This window comes from Montipora foliosa, chromosome 3 (assembly GCF_036669935.1).
Source record: "Montipora foliosa isolate CH-2021 chromosome 3, ASM3666993v2, whole genome shotgun sequence".
NCBI classification, from domain to species: Eukaryota; Metazoa; Cnidaria; class Anthozoa; order Scleractinia; family Acroporidae; genus Montipora; species Montipora foliosa.
This window is the reverse complement of record NC_090871.1, coordinates 31,650,893-31,670,892: the sequence shown is the minus strand read 5'-3', so window position 1 is coordinate 31,670,892 and position 20,000 is coordinate 31,650,893. Positions and strand designations below refer to the sequence as shown.

Sequence of the window (20,000 nt, the reverse complement as noted above, 5' to 3'; positions counted from 1 at the left end):
TTTGTTTGTTTCGCGCACAAGGTGTATCTAAAAATAAATCCATTGGTGACTGTGCTGGGGCGAGACCGCCCAGAGACAGATCAACAGTCATATCTTATTCACTCTTGCACTCACTGAATGACAAAAATGCGATCAACAAAGGAAAAAGTTTGAAAAAGTGGCAAAGATGTACCACCCGTACAATAAATCTCTCGCTCTCTCCTCCACTCTTCAAAAGACCCTTCACTCCCGTCCTCGCAAACGAACCCTAAAATGCTTTAAGATTTGAAAAGGTTTGACGTCTATCTCTACCAATAAAGACTTCGAGAGATAAGTTAAAGACCTTTTATAAAGGTAGCTTTTTCCAGTAATCAATTCTTCTCACCTTGATCTGTGACAAAACGCTTCCTTTCTGGGCAAGTTCAGCTTCAGTATTGGAAACCGCCGAGAACTCCACTTCAGGCGGTGGGGCCTCCTCTACTGATCCCAGCTTACATTCCTTGCTATTCTTTCGACCGCGAGTCTTGATAGAGCTTGGAAGTGCATTCCTATCTGGCGTCTTTTGATTTCGCAGCTCTGTCACCTTCAAATTCTTAATTTCGTTCTCGATCTCCAAAAGTCTTTTCTTCGTCTTTGCCACCTCGCAGTGAGATTCATGAAATTCGGCATCAGCATCGGTTGTAGCCTTAGACCGACTGGTAGATAACGAGAAGAAGATTTTCCTATCTTTAGCGACTGAAACCCTCTTTTTCAAGCCATCCAGCTTTTTTAACAGCTCCTTTTTCTCTTTTTGCAAACTCTCAGTTTTTGCCGCAACATTAGTATTCTCCTTACTTTTTTGAACACTACCCGGATCTTCAAAGTTCAATCTGCTTAAAGCAACTAAAGATGGCTTCTTTTCCTTTGTACCTGCATCATTTTTCATTTGTTTAGCATACTCTAGGAAAGCCTTTTCTGTTTTTTCCAACTGTTGCCGTTCTTTATCAGGATCTGTACAAAACGCAAAAAATGAAGGTGAGTTATGGTCAGACTGAATAAATACTTTTCAAACACGCCTCTTTACTCGTGAGTCAAGAAACCCGCTCTTTCCAACCCAACCAAATCCAACACAAGAGGATACCCGACACAAATTCCTTCCCATAAAAATAAAACAATCACGTTAACGCTCGCCAAGGCGTTCCACCATGTCCCAGGTTCGATTGCCACACTCGGGAAGTCATATGTAGGTCATATGTAAGTAAAGTCGCTACGACGTCGACGAACAAGCAAGTGTCAGCTGGTTGTGTCCAAATCTTTGGAAAACTAAGTCTTTGGGCGATTGTAATTCAGCGTACCACGAGTTAATTTAAGTTGTATCTGTTTTGAGACCCTACTAAATCAGCCGTTACATGGAGTCTGTGTGTAAACACTTCTCGCGTGAGTACTAGTACTCGTGCGAAGACATTTATGGAGTTGTCAAGAAATTCGAGGAATTTCCAAGTACCTCAAGATAATTTGAGTGAAAGGACTTTGCAAGAACACCGCGTAAAATTCTAAAATCCTCCAATTTGTAATCACTGTAAAAGTACAAAGTACTCACCGTATGAGTCGGAGTCAATTCTTGTCCTCGGTATGTGACCTTTGTTTTCACTTTTTTCTGCGCCTGATTCTTTATTCTCTGCTACAACTTCTGTCTTTTTCGTTCCACCATTTCTCTTCTTTAACTCTGCCTTAGCTTCACCTTCTTTGTTGCCTTCATACAAACTCCTCTTGGCCAGTATTCCCTGTGACATCTCAAGTTTCCCGTTCTAACAAAAATAAATTGGAGAAAGTTACACCCTACAATAAAGAGTCTTATCGTGACCAGGTTTTCTTAAAATAATTATCACATATTTCACTAACTGCGCACATCATGAGTGGTTTATTTAATGGTCCGTATTCTAAAACAACGCCCGCTTGAAGTTATATTGTTCTTTTCCACGCGATTTGATTACGAAAAGACAAGATACGGTCGTAAGATGATTAAAACGTTATAAACTACAGATTTCATTTCTTTTAGGAAGTCTTTTCCTCAGATGAAGAGCCTTTTTAGTGGATACTCCTTGTTGGTGTAGCTAAGTGTATAGGTATGTCCCAGAGAATTTGTGCATTTTCGTTCTCAACACAGATGTTTGGAGGTGGTTCCTTATGCCATAGTGTTACTTTCTTGCCATCTGTAAACCCAAACATGTTCAAGATCTCGTGATAGATTGGACGTATACATAGCATACGATCATGTCTACCTTTACACAGTGTTTGGGCAATAGCAGGGCAGCACAGAGTAGACAGGGTACGTCTTCCTCGTTGATATGACAGAATCTGATAGTTTCTCCTTAGAGTTTCTTGGCCTTGTATACTTTAGTTGAAATTAGCTGTTTGGACGATACTTGTGTGGACGCTATACACTATGGTAGGGATGGCCTGACTTTTCCGCTTTTTCGCTTGGGATTTCCGATAATCTGTAACCCTTTGTTATATCAGATGCTGGATGCATTTCTCACTCACCGTTTGGGTAGTTTCCTGTCCTCTTTTAAGTGCCTCTATTTTCTTCTGTACCTTCATTTCAACTTCTTTTTCTTCATCAGTTGCTTCTCGTATGACAAGGTATCCATCAGCCTCTTCATTCGCTGCTTCATCATTCGTCTCTTCGTTATCTTCAACACTCGCCTCTCTGTTTTCCTGTTTGCCTTCTTCTTCGCCATCTACCAGATTCTCCGTAGGCGATTGACGACCGACATAACACACATCTGTGTCACCAGCGCTTTCTGTAATAGGACAAGTTGAACCCTCTAGTTTATCAAATGATTTCTTTTTGGCCGTCTTGGTAATGGAGCCAGCGATTTTGTGGATTCCTGCTGTTAGTTTTGAACCTATGGAAAACACAACCTAGAATAAGTTGAGCCCAATTTTACAAAAGGTCAAAAGAAGGAGAAACTTCCTAAAAAAATAATTATGAGTGGGTGTGGGTCACATGAAAAAGTATTTAATGCAGTGAAGTGATCACCAAACCAATTTGAAAGGAAATTGTTCTAGCCAATCACAAACGCAAACAACAGAATGAGCCAATTAAAACTTACATGCGGCCGGCGCCAAGCGCGGGAAAACGTTTGCGGCACGTGACATTATCGAGTTTCCGTTTGCTTCGGATTGTTTGAGAACGAAACAATGACTAAAATGAACAAGTCTCTGGCTAAAAAGCTCCCTTTCGATGTTCAACCGTAGACCGTCGTTTTTGCTTGAAGAAGTACCAATGAAGATGCGAGGATGGACATAAGTGGTTAACAAAGGACAATTTCAGTTTGCTCGAGAAACAGCCTTGATTTGTGTTGTTTAAAAGTAACTTCTGGGTTTAATAACGTGAATTGGAATAGCGAGTTAAGCAGCGAGAAATAATTTGGTAAAATTACACATAATGAACTGCACCGCCATGACACAGCCCCTATAATTCGATACAATAATACAATTTTTGCAAAGAAACTAGGTCCGAATCAAGTCTTTCCTTAATGTAACTTTTGAATGACCTTCCTATGTAATCGAAGAAATAATATTTCCACTTGTGCGAAGTCGCTTACCTGCTTCTCCTTTGTAGATTTCCACTCGCAATGCAATGTGATTGTGCCACGACTGTGGCTTAATCTTAACGTAATGCGCATTAACTGCCATTTTTAGCATGTTTGTTACCACTGTGTCGGGATCATTATTGGCTTGAAAAACCTGTTACACAAAAATATTACTTATCATTATTTTTAACCAGTGAATAATTCTTAAAACAATAGCATTGAGAGGTGGGCGCCTTAAAAGCAGTAAAAATCAACGTCAACAATCTCCTCGAGGGTAAGGAGGTCACCATGGCAACCGAGCCACAACCCACCTCCAGGCCCCTGTCAACACAACAGAATTCAATATTAACCAAAACTGTGGAAACCAAGGAAATCGCCAAACGAAATAGAATTGCACATGCAAAGCTTTCTGGCCCCAGTTGTTCACACGATGGATAGCGCTATCTACTGGATAAATCCCTATCCAGCGGATAAACACTAGGAAAACCAATTGATTTATCCACTGAATAGTGATTTATCCGGCGGATAGCGCTATCCATCGTTTGAACAACTGGGGCCTGGCCTTTTTGTATAACAAGGATTTAAACACATAGTATTAAATTTCTTTATTATTAACTCATTATATCTCGCAACTGTAAAACGTTTATTAATTTTCAATATGGAGATAACAATACTTCAGTTAACTGGAGTGCAATATCGCTGTTGTTAACTAAAAGATGCCCCGGCCTCTCCTATTCTGATTTTTTCCGAAGAGGGCGGCGGTATTGAATCTTGCAATCTGATTGGTTCTTCGCATGGTCCGGATTTCCGTATCTCTACCCAAGGTAACGCTTTAGAGTTGTTGTGCTTGGCTTAAATTTCCATTTCTTTGACACCGAACCGTTTGCATACAAAAGTTAGTTTCAAAACAGATTTTTATTCTAGACAAGAGGCTTGAAAAAAATATTTCAATTTGAAACGTTCAGTTTGTTTAATTATAACAGGCAAGATGAAGACGCCCTAAGTGTACCTTTGCCACTCCAAATTCTTTATAACTTGTCCAGTTTGTTCCATCCTTACTGTATGCTATGGTGTATGTCTTGACAAACCAGCCTCCCTGATGAATAAAACCTGGTCTTCCTTGTGATGCCACTCCGCACACCTTCGTTACTTCACCTGATATCACAACAATTTTAATAGGATTTTAAGGAAATTACTCTTACAGTTGTACTACACTGGTTACTGTTGAAAAGAAATGATCATCTATACGGCATCATTCCCTGGAGCTGAATAGCACTTAACTCTTTGTGGAGAAATTTGTCCCAATGCACTACTACATGAAGCCAATGCTATTGCACAAAACAAATACGAGCCAGTGACAACTGGTCTGGTTTGGCTTCGGATGGGCTGACAGAGGGCAAATTTACTAAGCCAAAAATCACTGGATCTAGTATTAATGAAAAAAGAATGACCTCTTACTAACCGAGCGCGAGAGCCGTACAGGGAAATATGGGCCCGAGGTCGTGGCAGTACGGGCAGAGCGCAGCGAGGTCAGTAAATAAACGACCGTCGGCCAATATTCCCCAGTACGGCGGTCCCGAGCAAGTGAGGTTAGTAAGTTGTTTATTATATGCCATGTTCGTAATTTTCGTCTTCCATCGGCGAACTTTGAACAGTAACCTTTTACATGTAAATTCAGCTTGCTATAATTGTACTGTTGTGTTGTTTTAAAACTTTCTGTGTTTCGCTCAACTTGAATTTCCTGTGAAGGGAGAAAAATACAGAAACGGACGGTTCCATGGTGATGGTCCGTACTATAAAATCCCGACCAAAAACCAGGCAATCATAGCTGCTCCATTTCACCTAAGAATTGCTTTACATGCAATAAACATGATTATCACAATCACTTTGTTCAAGTCACCAAGCCTACGTAGCTGAACACGAGTTCATGTAATCTACAAGAAAAACTCTATATCGAATTAATTCAAATCAAAGCAACGCAAATTAAATAAGATGAAACCAAAGAAGATGAACCAAAAAAGAACTTTCCAGAAGAGAGAGGAAATTGACTTGAACAAATTGCATGTAAATGTGTTTTTCCTTCAAACGAGTTGATAAAGGCAATAGCACACTTACAGACATAACCATTTGAATCTTTTGGATTGCTTTTTGGGCGGAAATATCGCCAGGAAAACGCTGGAAATGGCATTTCCAGGTGTCTAGATTTCAATTTATTTTATTTTTCTTTTTTTTTTGGGGGGGGGGGGGGGGGCACACCCCCATAGAAAACTCGCGCCTTAGGCGCTCGAGTGCCAGGCCGCCTGCTGTTTATTTTGGGACTTCTACTTTCAAAATTCATTGACAGCCCTGCATCAGCGAATTGAACCTGGGGCATAATTTGTAGAAGGACGGTCATTTCACTACATCACTGTCCCTGCTCTCCAAAATTTACCTTTGATACTTATATTAACTACTAATACACAAATAAAACCCTCTAACAAACCTAAGTCAATTTGTAGATACTGCTGTTTATCACTGACATTTGGACACCAGGCACCAACAGATGAATAAAGTCGCCCAGAACATGGTTGTGAGACATTATCCAAATATGATGATGCTGTGATGGCACCATCATTGACACTACCATCTGACAAACCAGCTGGCACAGGGCCTAGAAAATATCAACATACCAATGATGGAACATGTACAAACTACAGTGATTTGCCATTGATTTCTAGAAACATGGATGTTTCTTAAGTATGACCTTTACTTGCATCATTCCAAACAAGAGAGAAGCACAGAGAAGGGTGGGTGAGGAATGACATACTCCTTACATGTCTATAGCCAGTCCTTTGCAAGATCGAAAATTCATTGAGTGAACAATCGGAATAATAAGGAGTTTCCCCCATGCAGTTTTGACAGTAATACACATTACAATGGTGGCATGGGCTAGCACTTAACTCTGCAGAATAAGCAGTTCAAATTGCCAATCAAAGTGAAGAATGGAGTTGATTTAACCAAAATGTTGACTGTTGCCCCTATCTTATACAAAACATTGTCCTACGTTCTTTTCAAATACAAAGGAACATAAATTTTGGCCTTGTTCAGTAATTTGACATCCAACACAATTTTATGACCAAAGGTTGTGGGTCAGAGCCTGTAATTTACAATGTACCAAGTATATATTTCTAGTTTCCTATCCACAGACATGAAAGTAGAACTCTTTGCATAAGAAATTGACAAGGCAGCTATTATTTATCTCAAAGACCCCGATGTTTGGTATATAAGACATTTAAAGGGAACTTCCTAGAGTTCTTACTACAGAATAAGTTCAAACAGAAGGAAATTATGTTTACAAACAAATTTGTTCGAATTTTGTTTTGAAACAGTGTTTATATCAAGGAAAGTGAATTTTAAAATCACTTAATTTCACTTTCAAATTTTGTGGGCACGGCCACTTTGAATAATTGTGATGTGTTACGGTTGCCCTATTGTTCTGACACAAAGAGCTTTTGTCTAATAACAATAGGGCAACCGTAACACGTCACAATTATTCAAGATGGCAGCACCCGCGAAATTTGAAAACAAAAATAGGCGATTTTAAAACTTATTTGGATACAAACACTTTCTATGAAAATACTTTTAGACTGAGTTGACTGTAACGGTTATTTCCTGTGATTTAAAGTTATTTTTTTGTTGATCAGAAGTGGAGGTTCCCTTTAACAAAATATATAGTGGCCTGCAACTGGTGCCATAGTCTGACCCCTCAACCAACTGATCCAATGCTAATGGCTGGAATTATTGTTCCCACAGTTCCTATTATTCTGGTCTAATTTCAGGGGGTTCATTATTAGTGCTGGACTGACCCTGCACATTATTTTGCCCCTCCTTAGACTACTGTTTTCATCTTTTCTGCTTATTTTATTACATAAGAAACACTAAAAATGCCCATCTGTCAAATCATTAGGACCTCAGCAAAATCTTAATAATCTCCCTGTCATAAAATGTAGCAGAGCACATACAATTTGATAAGGACAACCCCCTTCCTACATCAAGCCGATCATGAGCACAGAGTAAAAATTCCCCTTTCTGCAAGCCTATAAAATTAAGTCACAACTCCACCCAAACATGCCTGGCAAAATGAATCAACACTTAAAATGCACTCACCTCTACTAGATCTGTCAACAGCCTTGCTGTTTGATTCAGTAGGACTTGTGGGGTTGCTGCTAGATCCAACAGTATTAACACCATCCCACATAATCACCTTGTCAGCATGAGGTACTGAACTGGACACCTCTTCATAAATCTGATCACTCTCTGCACAAAAACCATTTGTGTCTTTCGCCTCTTCTTCCACTGACTGCGTCCGCTCTGGAATATCAGGTGGAATGGGAGGTAGAGGCCCCAACTCTTGTTGACTTACAGAAGGGGAAACAGCTTTTAGATTTGAAACCTGAGTTCCTGGTACAATCTCTGTATAGGGATCTTCCACCTTCTTTTGTTTATCCATTGACTGTATTATCAAACCACTCTTCTCAAACTGAGGAGACTGTAACTTCACCTCCAACCCTGGAGATACAACCGGCACAGCATACTCATCTTCTTCTTCTGGCTCAAACACCCCTGAAGTTAATTCCATTGGTGATGCCAGCTGAATGAATCCAGATTCTATGAGAAATGCCTTCTTCCATCGTTCCCAATCTTTTGAACTCTTTGCTACCAAAGTAAACTGAGTCACATTGTCCCTGATGACATGAATGGCAAGCTTGCCTTTTTCTTCCTCTCCAGCTTGAATTTCACTGCATTTCAGGTCCACTGTTATTTCAGGATCATCATCTTTAATTGCCTTATAACAATGCAGTTTCTCTTCCCTAATCAAGAACCAGCGCTTAGAGGTATCATTTAACTTGTATGCATAACCTGCCAAAGCCACACCATCCTTAGGGCTAGAAAAGAGCTTGTCTTTCTTGCCTTTTTTCTTTAACCAGTGAAAGAATTGCTTCTTCTTTTTAGCTTTCTGTTGCACTGGTTGTGTCTGTGGATTTGGGGAAACATCACCTCCATCTGAAGAACCAGAGTCAAACTCGTCTGTAGCAAAGCCATCATCATGACATTCATCTCCAGGAGAGTGGTTATCTTTTGTTGTTAAATCTGCCACAGCTTCGTACACATCCCCCCCAAACTGTTCACCGTCTGCTTCATCAGGGACCTGTGGTAGTTCACCAAGGTCTGGAATTTCAGGTAACTCCTTGTCATAACCATTCTCTTGTGGGGCTCCATGAACACAACTTACTGCAATGCTGTCCTTATTCTAAAAAGAGTAGCATAGAATTCAGAAGTCATTTATTAGTCATTTATAACAATTTAGCAATTATATGATTCGAATTAAAACAAGCTCTTTACTTCATGAATTTTTGTGACGTAGGACACACTTATATGTATTTGACGACAACCACATCAAAATCTATCTGTGCATCAACTGCACTACTGATAAAAAATGAGATGTAACAGAAAATTTAGCTTCAGCAAATATCACTTAAGCACGCCAATCTCTGGTATGTTAACTTCACAAAATATAAATGTTAGAGGGATGATAGAACATACTCTTAACATGTAGATCTATGCATACAAACTATAGAGGATGAAAAGCTACAACTAAAACACTGATTAGCACAACCAGCCAAGGAGAAAAACAAGTTAAATGGAAACAGTATGAAGCTAGCAAGAGGATTTACAGGTTCTTATTGAAAATCACAATTCATTTCGACATGTAGTTGATCACAAGTTCCATTAATCTAATGATGATTACAACTAGTGTAATTCCTTACAGAAAAAATGGTTATTTTCCACCAAGCTTGAACTTTCTTCTTTCCTCCCCGCATGTTCACTTTGAATAATTTTTAATACAAGTGTGGCAGCAATATTAGAAATTACAAATCGAAAACATGGTGATATTAGACTTCACATCCTAAGATATGCGGGAATAATTTAGCTCGATTTTATCACTGCTGTTTACCCATGAAAAAGAGGCAGTTTTCATAATGAGGAAATTAATTTTTCAAAACTCTTTCTCAAAACTTCCCATATGAGATTTTTTCTTTTATCCAAAGAAACACAACAACCCAGAATAGTATAAGTATAATAATGATGGTGATATTAAAGTTATCAGAAAATCTCATCACCCAAATATTTTCAAATATTACCTAACTTATTAGATTCCTGACCAAGACAATTATGGTTCCTAATTTCCTTTTACAATGTAAATGTGCAATGCGATTCTTTAAAGTAAACTGCTCAACAGTTTAATAAGAGGAACAACCACCACAACTTAGAACTTGAAATGTAATCGTAGATCTGTGATCAACACAAACACCAACGCTTGGCCAATACAAATTTAAATTTAAAATTCAACCACTTACCACTTGCTCTTTATTACACAATCAATATGAACAACTATAGGCTAGACAATGCAGAGACACTGATGAAACTACAATGAAAAAATGGCTAACAATACACCCTTTCCTGCAGGAATTATTCATTTGATAATTTACAACAAACCAAGGTACTGTACAGTACATTTAGTAATGTAGGTGGATTAATACAGTTGCAATGATTATCCTTATAATTGATTGGATCATGTGGTGTGTATAATGAAACAAAATCCCTACCAATACAATACTTCCTCTGTAATGACGCCTACCTACAAGAATTTTCTAGCCTTCTCTGATAAGGATGATAAACCATCCAAATTTACAAAACATGTCCATAACACTGGGCCATTAGAGAAGTCGCAAACTATTGGGAAAGACACTGGAGCATGAACTCTCCCTGGTGATGTACTGTCACATGTGATATATAGTGTAAGCCACAGTAATAATATGGCAGAAGCAGTTGTAGTAACCCATTCCACATGGGAAACTGTAAATAACATTAAAAATAAAGCTTAATACTAGAACTGACTTTCCAACAGTTTCTATGACAAACCTTAGTATTTTACTAAACGGCTGCAGAAAAAATAATGCAGACAAAAGGGAAGTATCCATTGCAAAATGACTGTCTTAAAAGATTTTGCTCTCTGACTTTGCCATAATACATGTACCTGTATCACTGTAAATTTTGTGATATCATTATAAATATTGCATACTGAATAAAGGAGGGGAAAGTGGGGGTGTTTTATCTAGGCTACCAATAAAAACAACTGCAGATGTGACACCAAAAAGACAGTGTAGATCGATGAACCACAAGTTCACTAAAACAGTTTTCTGGATTAAAAATGTAAACATCCAACAACAAATTGTTTAGGTTTTTGCAACATGCAAGTCCACAGCAGAGTTTCCTTGATACATCTCCTTTTCAATCCCAATTTCACTGAATTTTATCATTGTTTAGTGGTATGTTCATTCAACATCTGACAATGTCATTAATTAGTAAAAGACTAACTTTAAAGGTTTTTCTCAGTTTACAAAAGATTTCTATGAGAAGTCACTTAAACGGCTAATTTCTGTTCAGGTTATATACATGTAACAATAAAATATTATTCTGTCGAATAATTAAGCTATATAATTAACTTCCTTTAATTGACAAACTGCCTTGTAAACATTGTGGGAAGTGAAATTTATGATATTTAATCCTAATTGATTTATGATCTGAGTTTACAATGTATTAAGTTATTACATGTATTTATACATACGGATAAACAGGAAGTATTTTAGAATACGCAGGGAACCACGCTGTTGATGTAACAGTATTCAAAATGATGTTATAAGCTTGTAATAACTTTTAATTGAACAGTGTTTTAAAGAAAGAGAATTAAAAACTTTAAATCTTTTACCTTAAAGGAATCCTCATGACCATTAACCTGAACCTGTGCTGTATACTCAATATCCTCCTCTTCTTCAATCATTTCCTCTTCTTCTTCCACAATGGATTGCATTACAGGTGCTTGATGGCTTTTACAGAATTGACTTTCATCTGAATTTGAACCCTGTGAGGTAGTTTTTTTCCCAGAGGATGCAGCTATTGTAAGGACTTTCATCCATTCTTTAAGTTCATCGTTATTTGATGCAACAAAAACCCATGGTGTCATATCAGACTGTGTCAACCGAAACACAGGTGTGCGCATTAGCCTGTCATCTAATGAAATCTGGCAACAGGGCATGATGATTACATCATATGCCACTTCATTCTGCTCTTGCGAAGGAAATATGCACAGATGTTGATCAATAAGAACACACCACCACAACTTTTCACTGTGCTTTTCTCGAAGGAATCCAGCATAGTCTGGTTCACAGAGATCCTCTAGAGAAATGTCAAACAGGGCAGCACTGTCTCTCTTGCGACTTTTTCGTTTGTTAACAGGAGAGTGATTAGAAGTTTTTAATGTATTTGAGTCGTTTAAAGTTAATTCATCATGATTAGCATCATCATCACCATCAGAGTTCTCATTTTCTTCAACAGGGTGGTAAATAACAAGTTCTCTCAGGTCATTTATGTTTATTTCTTCATCAAGATCATGGCGTTTTTTTGAAGAGTAAGAGCCCTGTTTAGATTTAATGTTAAAATGAACAATAAAAAGCATTCAATGACAAAATTAATTTATTATAAAACTTATTATTTGAAAATTAGTATACACTGTCAGACAAACTAGATTCAAGCTCAATTTATGCTTTATTAAAAATTTAAATATATACAGCAACCACCCTGTTCAAGAAGGTTTTAACTGTATGTAGGTAAATGAAAACAGCCATGTCGTCAAAGTTTAGGAAATTATGTGCACTGAACTTTAAATAAAAATGAACAAAAAAGGAAATAATATTATTGATCATTGCATTTTAACTTCCTGTATTTCAATGTCTGGCCAAATTAATTTTGTAAATTTGTGACATCCAGAGTGGTGTTAACTTTGAACACTGCTTTGCAATTTGAACGATCATGTCATTGAGAGAAGTGATCCTCGCACTTACGGGTAGCTGAACGCTTATGGAAGTGATTGACATATGAAAAATTCATACATTCATTTCATTCCATTCATCAAGTCCTTCACAGGAACAAGTGAGCCTAACAAATAGGTGGTTTGCAACCAATCGCAAGAGACACAGATAACAATGATGCAATGTACAATTGCTGGTGGACGAACAAAAGAAGCTAATGACAGATCTTTTGTTTTCGTCCACCAACATGACGGTGATGACGTCACATGAAAACCACCTATTGACCTGTTCCCAACTGCTTCAATTAACTCAATAATGGGTAAAGCATTGCACCAGCATCGCAAACGTCATGGGTTTGAATTCCACTGGAGCCACCTGAATTTTTTATAAAAAGCGACAATTGCTTAAAAAAAGTGTAAGGATCACTTCTCACATTCATCTATAACCTGCAAGTCTAATATACATTCATTTCATTTCATTGATCACGTCATTGTTCTAGTGACAACTAAACTTGATGGGAAATCTTTTTTTTTTTTTTTTTTCTGTTTGGAATACATTTACTGCAGTCTGAGTTTGACTCTTGAAATGCATTCCTTGTGTTCAAATCAAATTTGTTCAGATCTCAAATTAAAAGAGACATATAAGAGTCCATCAATCAGTCTGTCTTCTGTCAGTCAATTGTCTGTAAGACTTAATTGTCTGTAAATAAAAATATACACTGTACAGTCAGACAAAGAAATGAGCCAGCTTTGTTTACATTTGGTAAGTACTATAAACCAGCTTCCCAGTACATGTATGTACGTCATTAGCACAGACCCAATCTATTTATATCCAAGGTTTCTATACCGATTTATATAATAACCAAGTTATTCACGGATTTTTATTGGTTCTTGCCTATGACCTATTAGAGGACAGACGCACGATTGACGTCACCATCAGCTTTTATGCGAATAAAGTTTAATTCTTTATTATAATTATGAAACAAATAGATTCCATGTAGCCGTGGGTCTGTTCAGTAATAGATCACAGAAGACGTCAAAATGTGGTAAGAACATCAGTGACACACTCGGCTATCGCCTTGTGTGCCACTTTTTTGTTCTTACGAAATTTTGACGTCATCTGTGATCTATTACTGAACAGACGCACGGCAACATGGAATCTATTTGTTAAATAATACTAAATCACCATCAGCGCCTAAAAGACCTGATTAATATTATTTTTGTTTGTTTTGATTTGGTTATTCTACGACAGTTACATGTACCACATTAAACCAAAATGTGGCATAATTCCAGGAATTTAAAAGTCCTTTAGAACTAGCGATAGTGACTTATTGAAAACTGTACACACCAAATGGATGGTACTGTTAAAGGATGAAAAGCAAGAGAATGAGATTGCAGGAGAGAAAAGTTCTACTAATAACTATACGTAAAAGTAACAGTCTTTTACAACCTTCTACCCTCATTTTTTGTGAAGAATGCATGTCTTGCCACAATTTTTTGCTTACTCTATTGCAGCTTCAAATACTCAGAATTCACATCCAACTTGACAATAGGCAGGAACAAAAGTCAGACCGGGTCAACTCAGATGGCTAACCTCGGATCGACATTCAAAAAAAAAATCCTTGAGAAATCACCCTAGCCCTAATCTTTAAGCTAACCTTGTTGAAAATCGGCACAAATGTTGAATAGTTTTGCCTTACAAAATGGCGTTTTTTGCTCAATCTGAGGCGAGCCATACGAGTTGATCCCTGCCCATTGACAATACAACCAAAATATCAAAAAACCACCTTAACTTTTCCTTCATACAGTTTCTTCACATCATGAACTGTTCATGAGATCCTGAACGTGTGAATTACATTGTATGTTTGGGACATTAAGGAATAACCGACACTGAAAATTATAAAACACACCTTCAATGTTGTAGTCACTTGCCACTCTTCATAATTCTCTGACTGATAGGACGAATATATATCTGGAAGAGAACCACTGCGTGGAATCTTTTCTGTGCTAACACCATTAAACTCATTTGCTTCATCCAGTGACTGGCTTGAGATGGATAAACCAGCATTAAGAAGCATGTTATCCTTGTGGTTGTTATTTTTTGGATTTTTCAGAAAATCATTCATTCTTTCGAGAATTGTGAGGCATTCTTTTCTGCAAAACTCAGCTTCTGAGCTGAGACTTTCCTTTGGCAAGGTATTCTGAAGGAAAACACTTAGTTTGGAAAGCCCAGCATGGAGTTCTGCAATGCAGAAAAACCACAAAAGATTAATGAAAGCAATCCTAATTAGTAGATAACAGAATTGCATGTTGTGAATTAAAGCACAATGGTAACATTTTTCATTATTGTACTTGAAGACAGTTATGTTCTACAGGTACCTCATATTGCCCATGTTCAAGAACATGTGTTGTGAGCTACAGCACATGTATATATGTATTTTCCCATTTTAATCAAAGCTCAAAGGCAGAGTGCAAGTATAAATAATATTATTAAACTTGGCTATGACAGGTTTATTAGAAAGATGCTACATGGTGATTGAATCAGGCATAAAGGCACCCAATGAAATTAGCTGGGCTACTACAAAGAAAAAAAACCACTAGATGGGCCTCCTACAGGAGAGAAAATCATATAAACACTTCAGCATTATACAAGGAATTTAAGGCATGTTTTCAGTACTTTCCAGCTTAGCAAGTTGCAGTAGTATTTTCCCATTGTGCTCAGAGACAAGCATGTCATAAATTTAAATTATAGTTATTTAGTTTTTCAAATAATAAGAACGGTAAGAGATCTTATCCAAGAAAATTGAATTTCTAACAGCAGATGAAAATTCCACAACAGTTTAGATAATACTATTAAACGTCTATACCTTTAAACACATTTTAGCTACTCTTCTAATTAAATTCAAAGTTATGGTAAATAATTTCATTTAAAACTAGACTTGCACAAATTTGCATTCACCAATGCAAATGTATCCAGGAATAATGATAATCTACAAAACAGAACAAAGAACAGAATGTGCAATCAGCCTTCTTTCAGAGAGCAAATGATTTTTTGAGTGAAATAGTTTCAACCAGATTAATGTACTGTATAACAAAATTAATAACTTTGTACAAACCAAGAGAATGAAGGTCTTTAACATCGATATAAGTCAAAGACTGACAATAAAAGTAGACTTGCAAAATGATGTTAAAGCCAAAAATCTGCTCTTGTACAAAGTATGTTAACTTTTAGCAATATTTCCATTTCCACCAAACTGTCAGGTGCATAAGGATAAAAATTAAACAAGAACTTCATTACAAGAAATTGCATACCCATTCATGTCAATCAAAGAACCTGAATTTCCCACTGCATCAGTGAAAAAAATCTACTGCATTGCATACGAACTGTATGCCTGGTGAAAACTTATCAGCATACATATACAAGAGCATTTATTATTTATAACTTTCATGTAAACATGTTTAAAAAAACTATTTTACCAAAGCGGGAGAGCAATATTTCTAGTTACCTGCTAACATTCATCCTTTTACATATAAGCAGAGAAAATTACACCCTTGTTGCTGGATAATATAAGGAACAAAAATTACAGTAAAGGTCCAAATTTCTTTAAAACTCTGAGGTACTCTAAATATTATTTTATAGATAAAGGATTATGATCAATTTCAAATCATAAATTGTTGATAAAAATAGCCTCTAGTACAGCCCAAACTACTGCTATTATTAGTTCACTATTAAGTCTAGATGCAAACAATTTTAATGCCAGACACTTGTGCATACTACATGTAACATGTGATAAAAAAAGAAATAATTTATTGGAATCTAAATTAAAGCAAAGCACCTTACAGGTTGCATTTTGATTATTCTGTATTTGATTCCTCTTTTTTTCAAATTAGTTAAATACTTGCAAAGGATTGAATTTTTAATTCTCAATTACAAGAAGTGCATTCATGCTTGACTGCACAAGACTGAACATTCTATCCAATAAATTTTCTGCTGGTGACTATCAACTCAGGAATATCAGCTGTTGAAGACCTTTCAAGGATGTGATTTTGTAGATTAGTCCTTAAATCCATAATAAGTTCCATTCCCATTCCTTCTCCACAGGTTCTTTTTAATCACCATATCACCTTAACCTACAATCTTGGACAAATTAAAAGGGAACAATCTTCCCCCTAAATCAAGGATGAAGCCATGTGAAGGCCAAATGCGCCATTTTCTGATCACTGATTCTGCAGGGAGGGGTAGGATCAATTTTCCATTTACTGGTAACCCACTGACTCCTCGGAGTGAGACTTAACAGATTTTACTCTGTCAAACACCAGATGAGTTTACTCATCAACTGGAGGTGTCCTGGGACCCCTGAGGAGTGAAAGGGTTAATCTGTCTATGATTGTAGCTCTCACAAGTCTCCAATACATGCAGCTCTGTCGTAGCCATTGGAAAGTAATAGGTTCAACTCCTGTAAAAGGATCGAGCTCTTGGATTATTTACAAGTATCCCCCTGTTATCACTGAAAAAGTCATCTCTCCTGGGTGGCTACATGATTTGTGAAAATATACCATTAATGTCAGAAAGGTCAAATCACCATAATAGATACACTTCACACAAGACTGAGTACTGAGGAGAATCAAGGATAACTATATTTGCATCTAAAGTTTCACAATTTTTGAATTCCTCAACAACAATAAAAGCTTTAAAAACCACATACCACTCAGGCACTAAATTTAAGTTAAGACCAACCACATTAACTCAAAGAGTAGACAAGATATTTGACAAATCTTAAATACTCTTATTTTCAATTGAATCATGACATTGGAATTTCTTATACCATAATTATTATTTACGGATAAGGGTACAGCTTACCTGACCCTGCAAGCAGAGCCTTTCTGAACTCACACTCTGGTGAGTTTAGAGAGATTCTGCTCGCAGGGTGACAGCTTACAGGCATGTATCAATAATTTGAGTTTTTTTGTAAATATTAGAAACATTGTACAATACAGGCACAAGTTTAAAATAAAGATAACAATCCCTCACTTAACCTTTAATATCCTTCAGTTATCAACATTTCACAGTAAGTCTTAAAATATTCTCTCTTTATTAGCAAAAGAAACTTGAACACACAATTTGATAATGGTTTGTTTGACCTTTACGTTTGTGCACCCCTGTGTATTAAAAATAAAATAAGGTACCAAATATTTGATTTGTCTCACGTACCTTTTTATAAATTCTCGAAATTCGGTCACAGAATAAAGATAACTGTATGAAAGAACTTAACAAATGAATTTCAATATATATTCGCCAGTTTTTCGTCGAATGCTTATTAATATTGTCACAAGAAATTTGGCACCTCAACTCTATCAAGTCAAAACTGGATAAGCAAAAAATTATGTGGCAACAGAAAATGATGTCACAACTATCAACATTCTAATTTTCTTAGATCATGCTGATGTACGAGATTACTTTGTTTACATACAAGATGTTTAAAAATTATATTCATAGAGCAACTAAGCCGCGTGACTTCTGGGTTCCTGAACAATAATAGCTTTCTCTCCCTAATCACCTAAAAATGGCACCTGGCCTACATATCAGAAGGCGCCTTCTAGGAAGTACATGAAACATACAATATCACTTACGAGGAGACTGTGGTATATATCGGCTGTTGTGGTACACCGTATATCCTCAATTCTATCCGAGAAAATAGGCGTTTTTCTTTACAACACGTGCATAATAATATTGTTAAGAATAAGATGGTGGTTAAAAAGGGGTGATTTAACATCGATATGTAAATAAAAGGGCGATATATTTCGCAAAAGACGAACGCGTTTTTTTTTTCTGTTGTGGATCCCATTCGCCCAATGGTTCAGGAATATAAATTTACAAGCGATTCTCCGAACCCTAATTTCTATAGTCGTGGTTTTATGTAAATGCATTTAAACCAAAAAAAGAATGGTGAGAAAATGTTGCTAATCCTCGCTTGATTCACAATATCTCTATTGAGCCCAATCGAATGCACAAAGTGCGCGAAAATAATTTCGAACTCGCGATTTACGTACTGTAAAGCTATAATGAAAATACAGAACTAATCTTCCGTAAAACGTTAACTCTAGACAGCCTTTAAAATGATTTTATGGGGGAAAGATGTTTCTTCTCTTGGTTTCAAATGACTTGGCGCATTTAGGTTAAAATTAATACAACAAACATACGCTAAATAAAAGATTATGTATAACAAATACCCAGGAGACTGAAGCATATCTCTATCACAATCCTCAAAAGAACCAAACCGGGAATTTTACTTTGACATTCTCGATTGAGTTTTGTCTGAACTCTAGCAACAGGATAGAAAAATTTTAAGGTCATATATCGATCATATCAATAAACTGTCTGTACTAAATCAACATTTCCGCGACACTCGCAAAAATATCGACAAACTTAACAGCAACTTACCAACAAGTTCATCATTGGATATTTCAGCCATGCTTGTACATACGAAGTTTACTACAACGGACGAAGCCTATGACTTGCTAATTCCTATAATACAGCAACTTGCATTAAGTACTCGAACTTGCGAGTCACAACTCAGTTTCAGGATTTGTCGATATCTTGTCCTGATCAAATGGATATGAGAATGTCTTGTTCGCCTGGTGGTCTTCCAGGCGTCTTCGATGGTTTAGACGTTTTTCTGTCTAGACAAAACAGTCTTTCAAGGTGTCCTGCATTTTGCTTTCATCCCCTGTTTGGAACCGCCACCGCAACAAGACCCCTCTTTGAGGTAGGGATTATAACAAAGCGAATCAAGTGTGACACAATAGCATATAATCGTGACGTCATTTTCGTATAGCGTGATAAATCTTACCCACTGCAGCTCACAAATTTGACATCAATTTAAATTTTGTAAACAATCAGAACGAGTGAAAAACGAAAACATTTTTTTAAAATCAGCCTTAATGACAGCTCACCGGATATCGACAACTTTCATTTCAAAATCATGCAACCATATTATTTACGCAATGTCTATTCAGTGCATGAGGCACCACCTAAGATAAACATACAAACAAAAATTGCGGAATTGCGGTTCATAGCCCACATTCCTACCATGAAAAATAACATAGTGTTATGAAAACGTGAATAAAAAATAACTTGAAATGAACTAAGAACTCATGCAAAAACCAAGAGCAAATGACAAACAGAAACGGAAACAGTACTGTTTCTTGTTCGAGACGTGTGAGATTTAAATTGCTTTTGGTGGATAAGTATGCAGTGAAATGACATGACAATGCATTCCATGACAGATAGATTCTTTCGATAGGAACGTATCAAAGTTCTTGTCTCAGCGGTGAATTAAGTGGTAGATGGAAAAACGCTAATGTGGCAGGGTCGACTTTATCGCAATTTTCAGTTGCTACTCCAAAGCCCCATTAGCATGCTCCAGCGCGATGGAACGGCTATCGATCACCGGGAAAAGACCTTGCAAGTGACCTCGCCTGGATGATGACCAAAAAAGGCTCCCCCCCCAAAAAAAAACATCAAAGTTGCCATG

The 20,000-nt window shown here is 37.0% G+C and overlaps 1 protein-coding gene across 7 annotated transcripts in view; it reads right to left on the bottom strand.

The window, feature by feature from the left end:
- LOC137997284 (uncharacterized) overlaps positions 1-20,000 on the bottom strand; it is a 33,482-nt gene that overhangs the window by 2,104 nt on the left and 11,378 nt on the right. For 3 of the 7 annotated variants that reach the window (XM_068843192.1, XM_068843188.1, XM_068843190.1), the window contains 9 exons: positions 14,376-14,707; positions 11,368-12,075; positions 7,704-8,847; positions 6,040-6,207; positions 4,567-4,712; positions 3,570-3,711; positions 2,503-2,867; positions 1,559-1,766; positions 365-969 (listed from right to left, as the gene is read on the bottom strand). In XM_068843192.1, the coding sequence (XP_068699293.1) occupies positions 365-969; positions 1,559-1,766; positions 2,503-2,867; positions 3,570-3,711; positions 4,567-4,712; positions 6,040-6,207; positions 7,704-8,847; positions 11,368-12,075; positions 14,376-14,591 (3,702 nt within the window). In that variant the 5' untranslated portion in view covers positions 14,592-14,707. Of the gene's footprint in view, positions 1-364; positions 970-1,558; positions 1,767-2,502; positions 2,868-3,569; positions 3,712-4,566; positions 4,713-6,039; positions 6,208-7,703; positions 8,848-11,367; positions 12,076-14,375; positions 14,708-17,326; positions 17,427-18,907; positions 19,932-20,000 lie in introns of those variants that run through there. The other 4 variants (XM_068843191.1, XM_068843189.1, XM_068843194.1 and 1 more) reach the window with 4 other exon arrangements.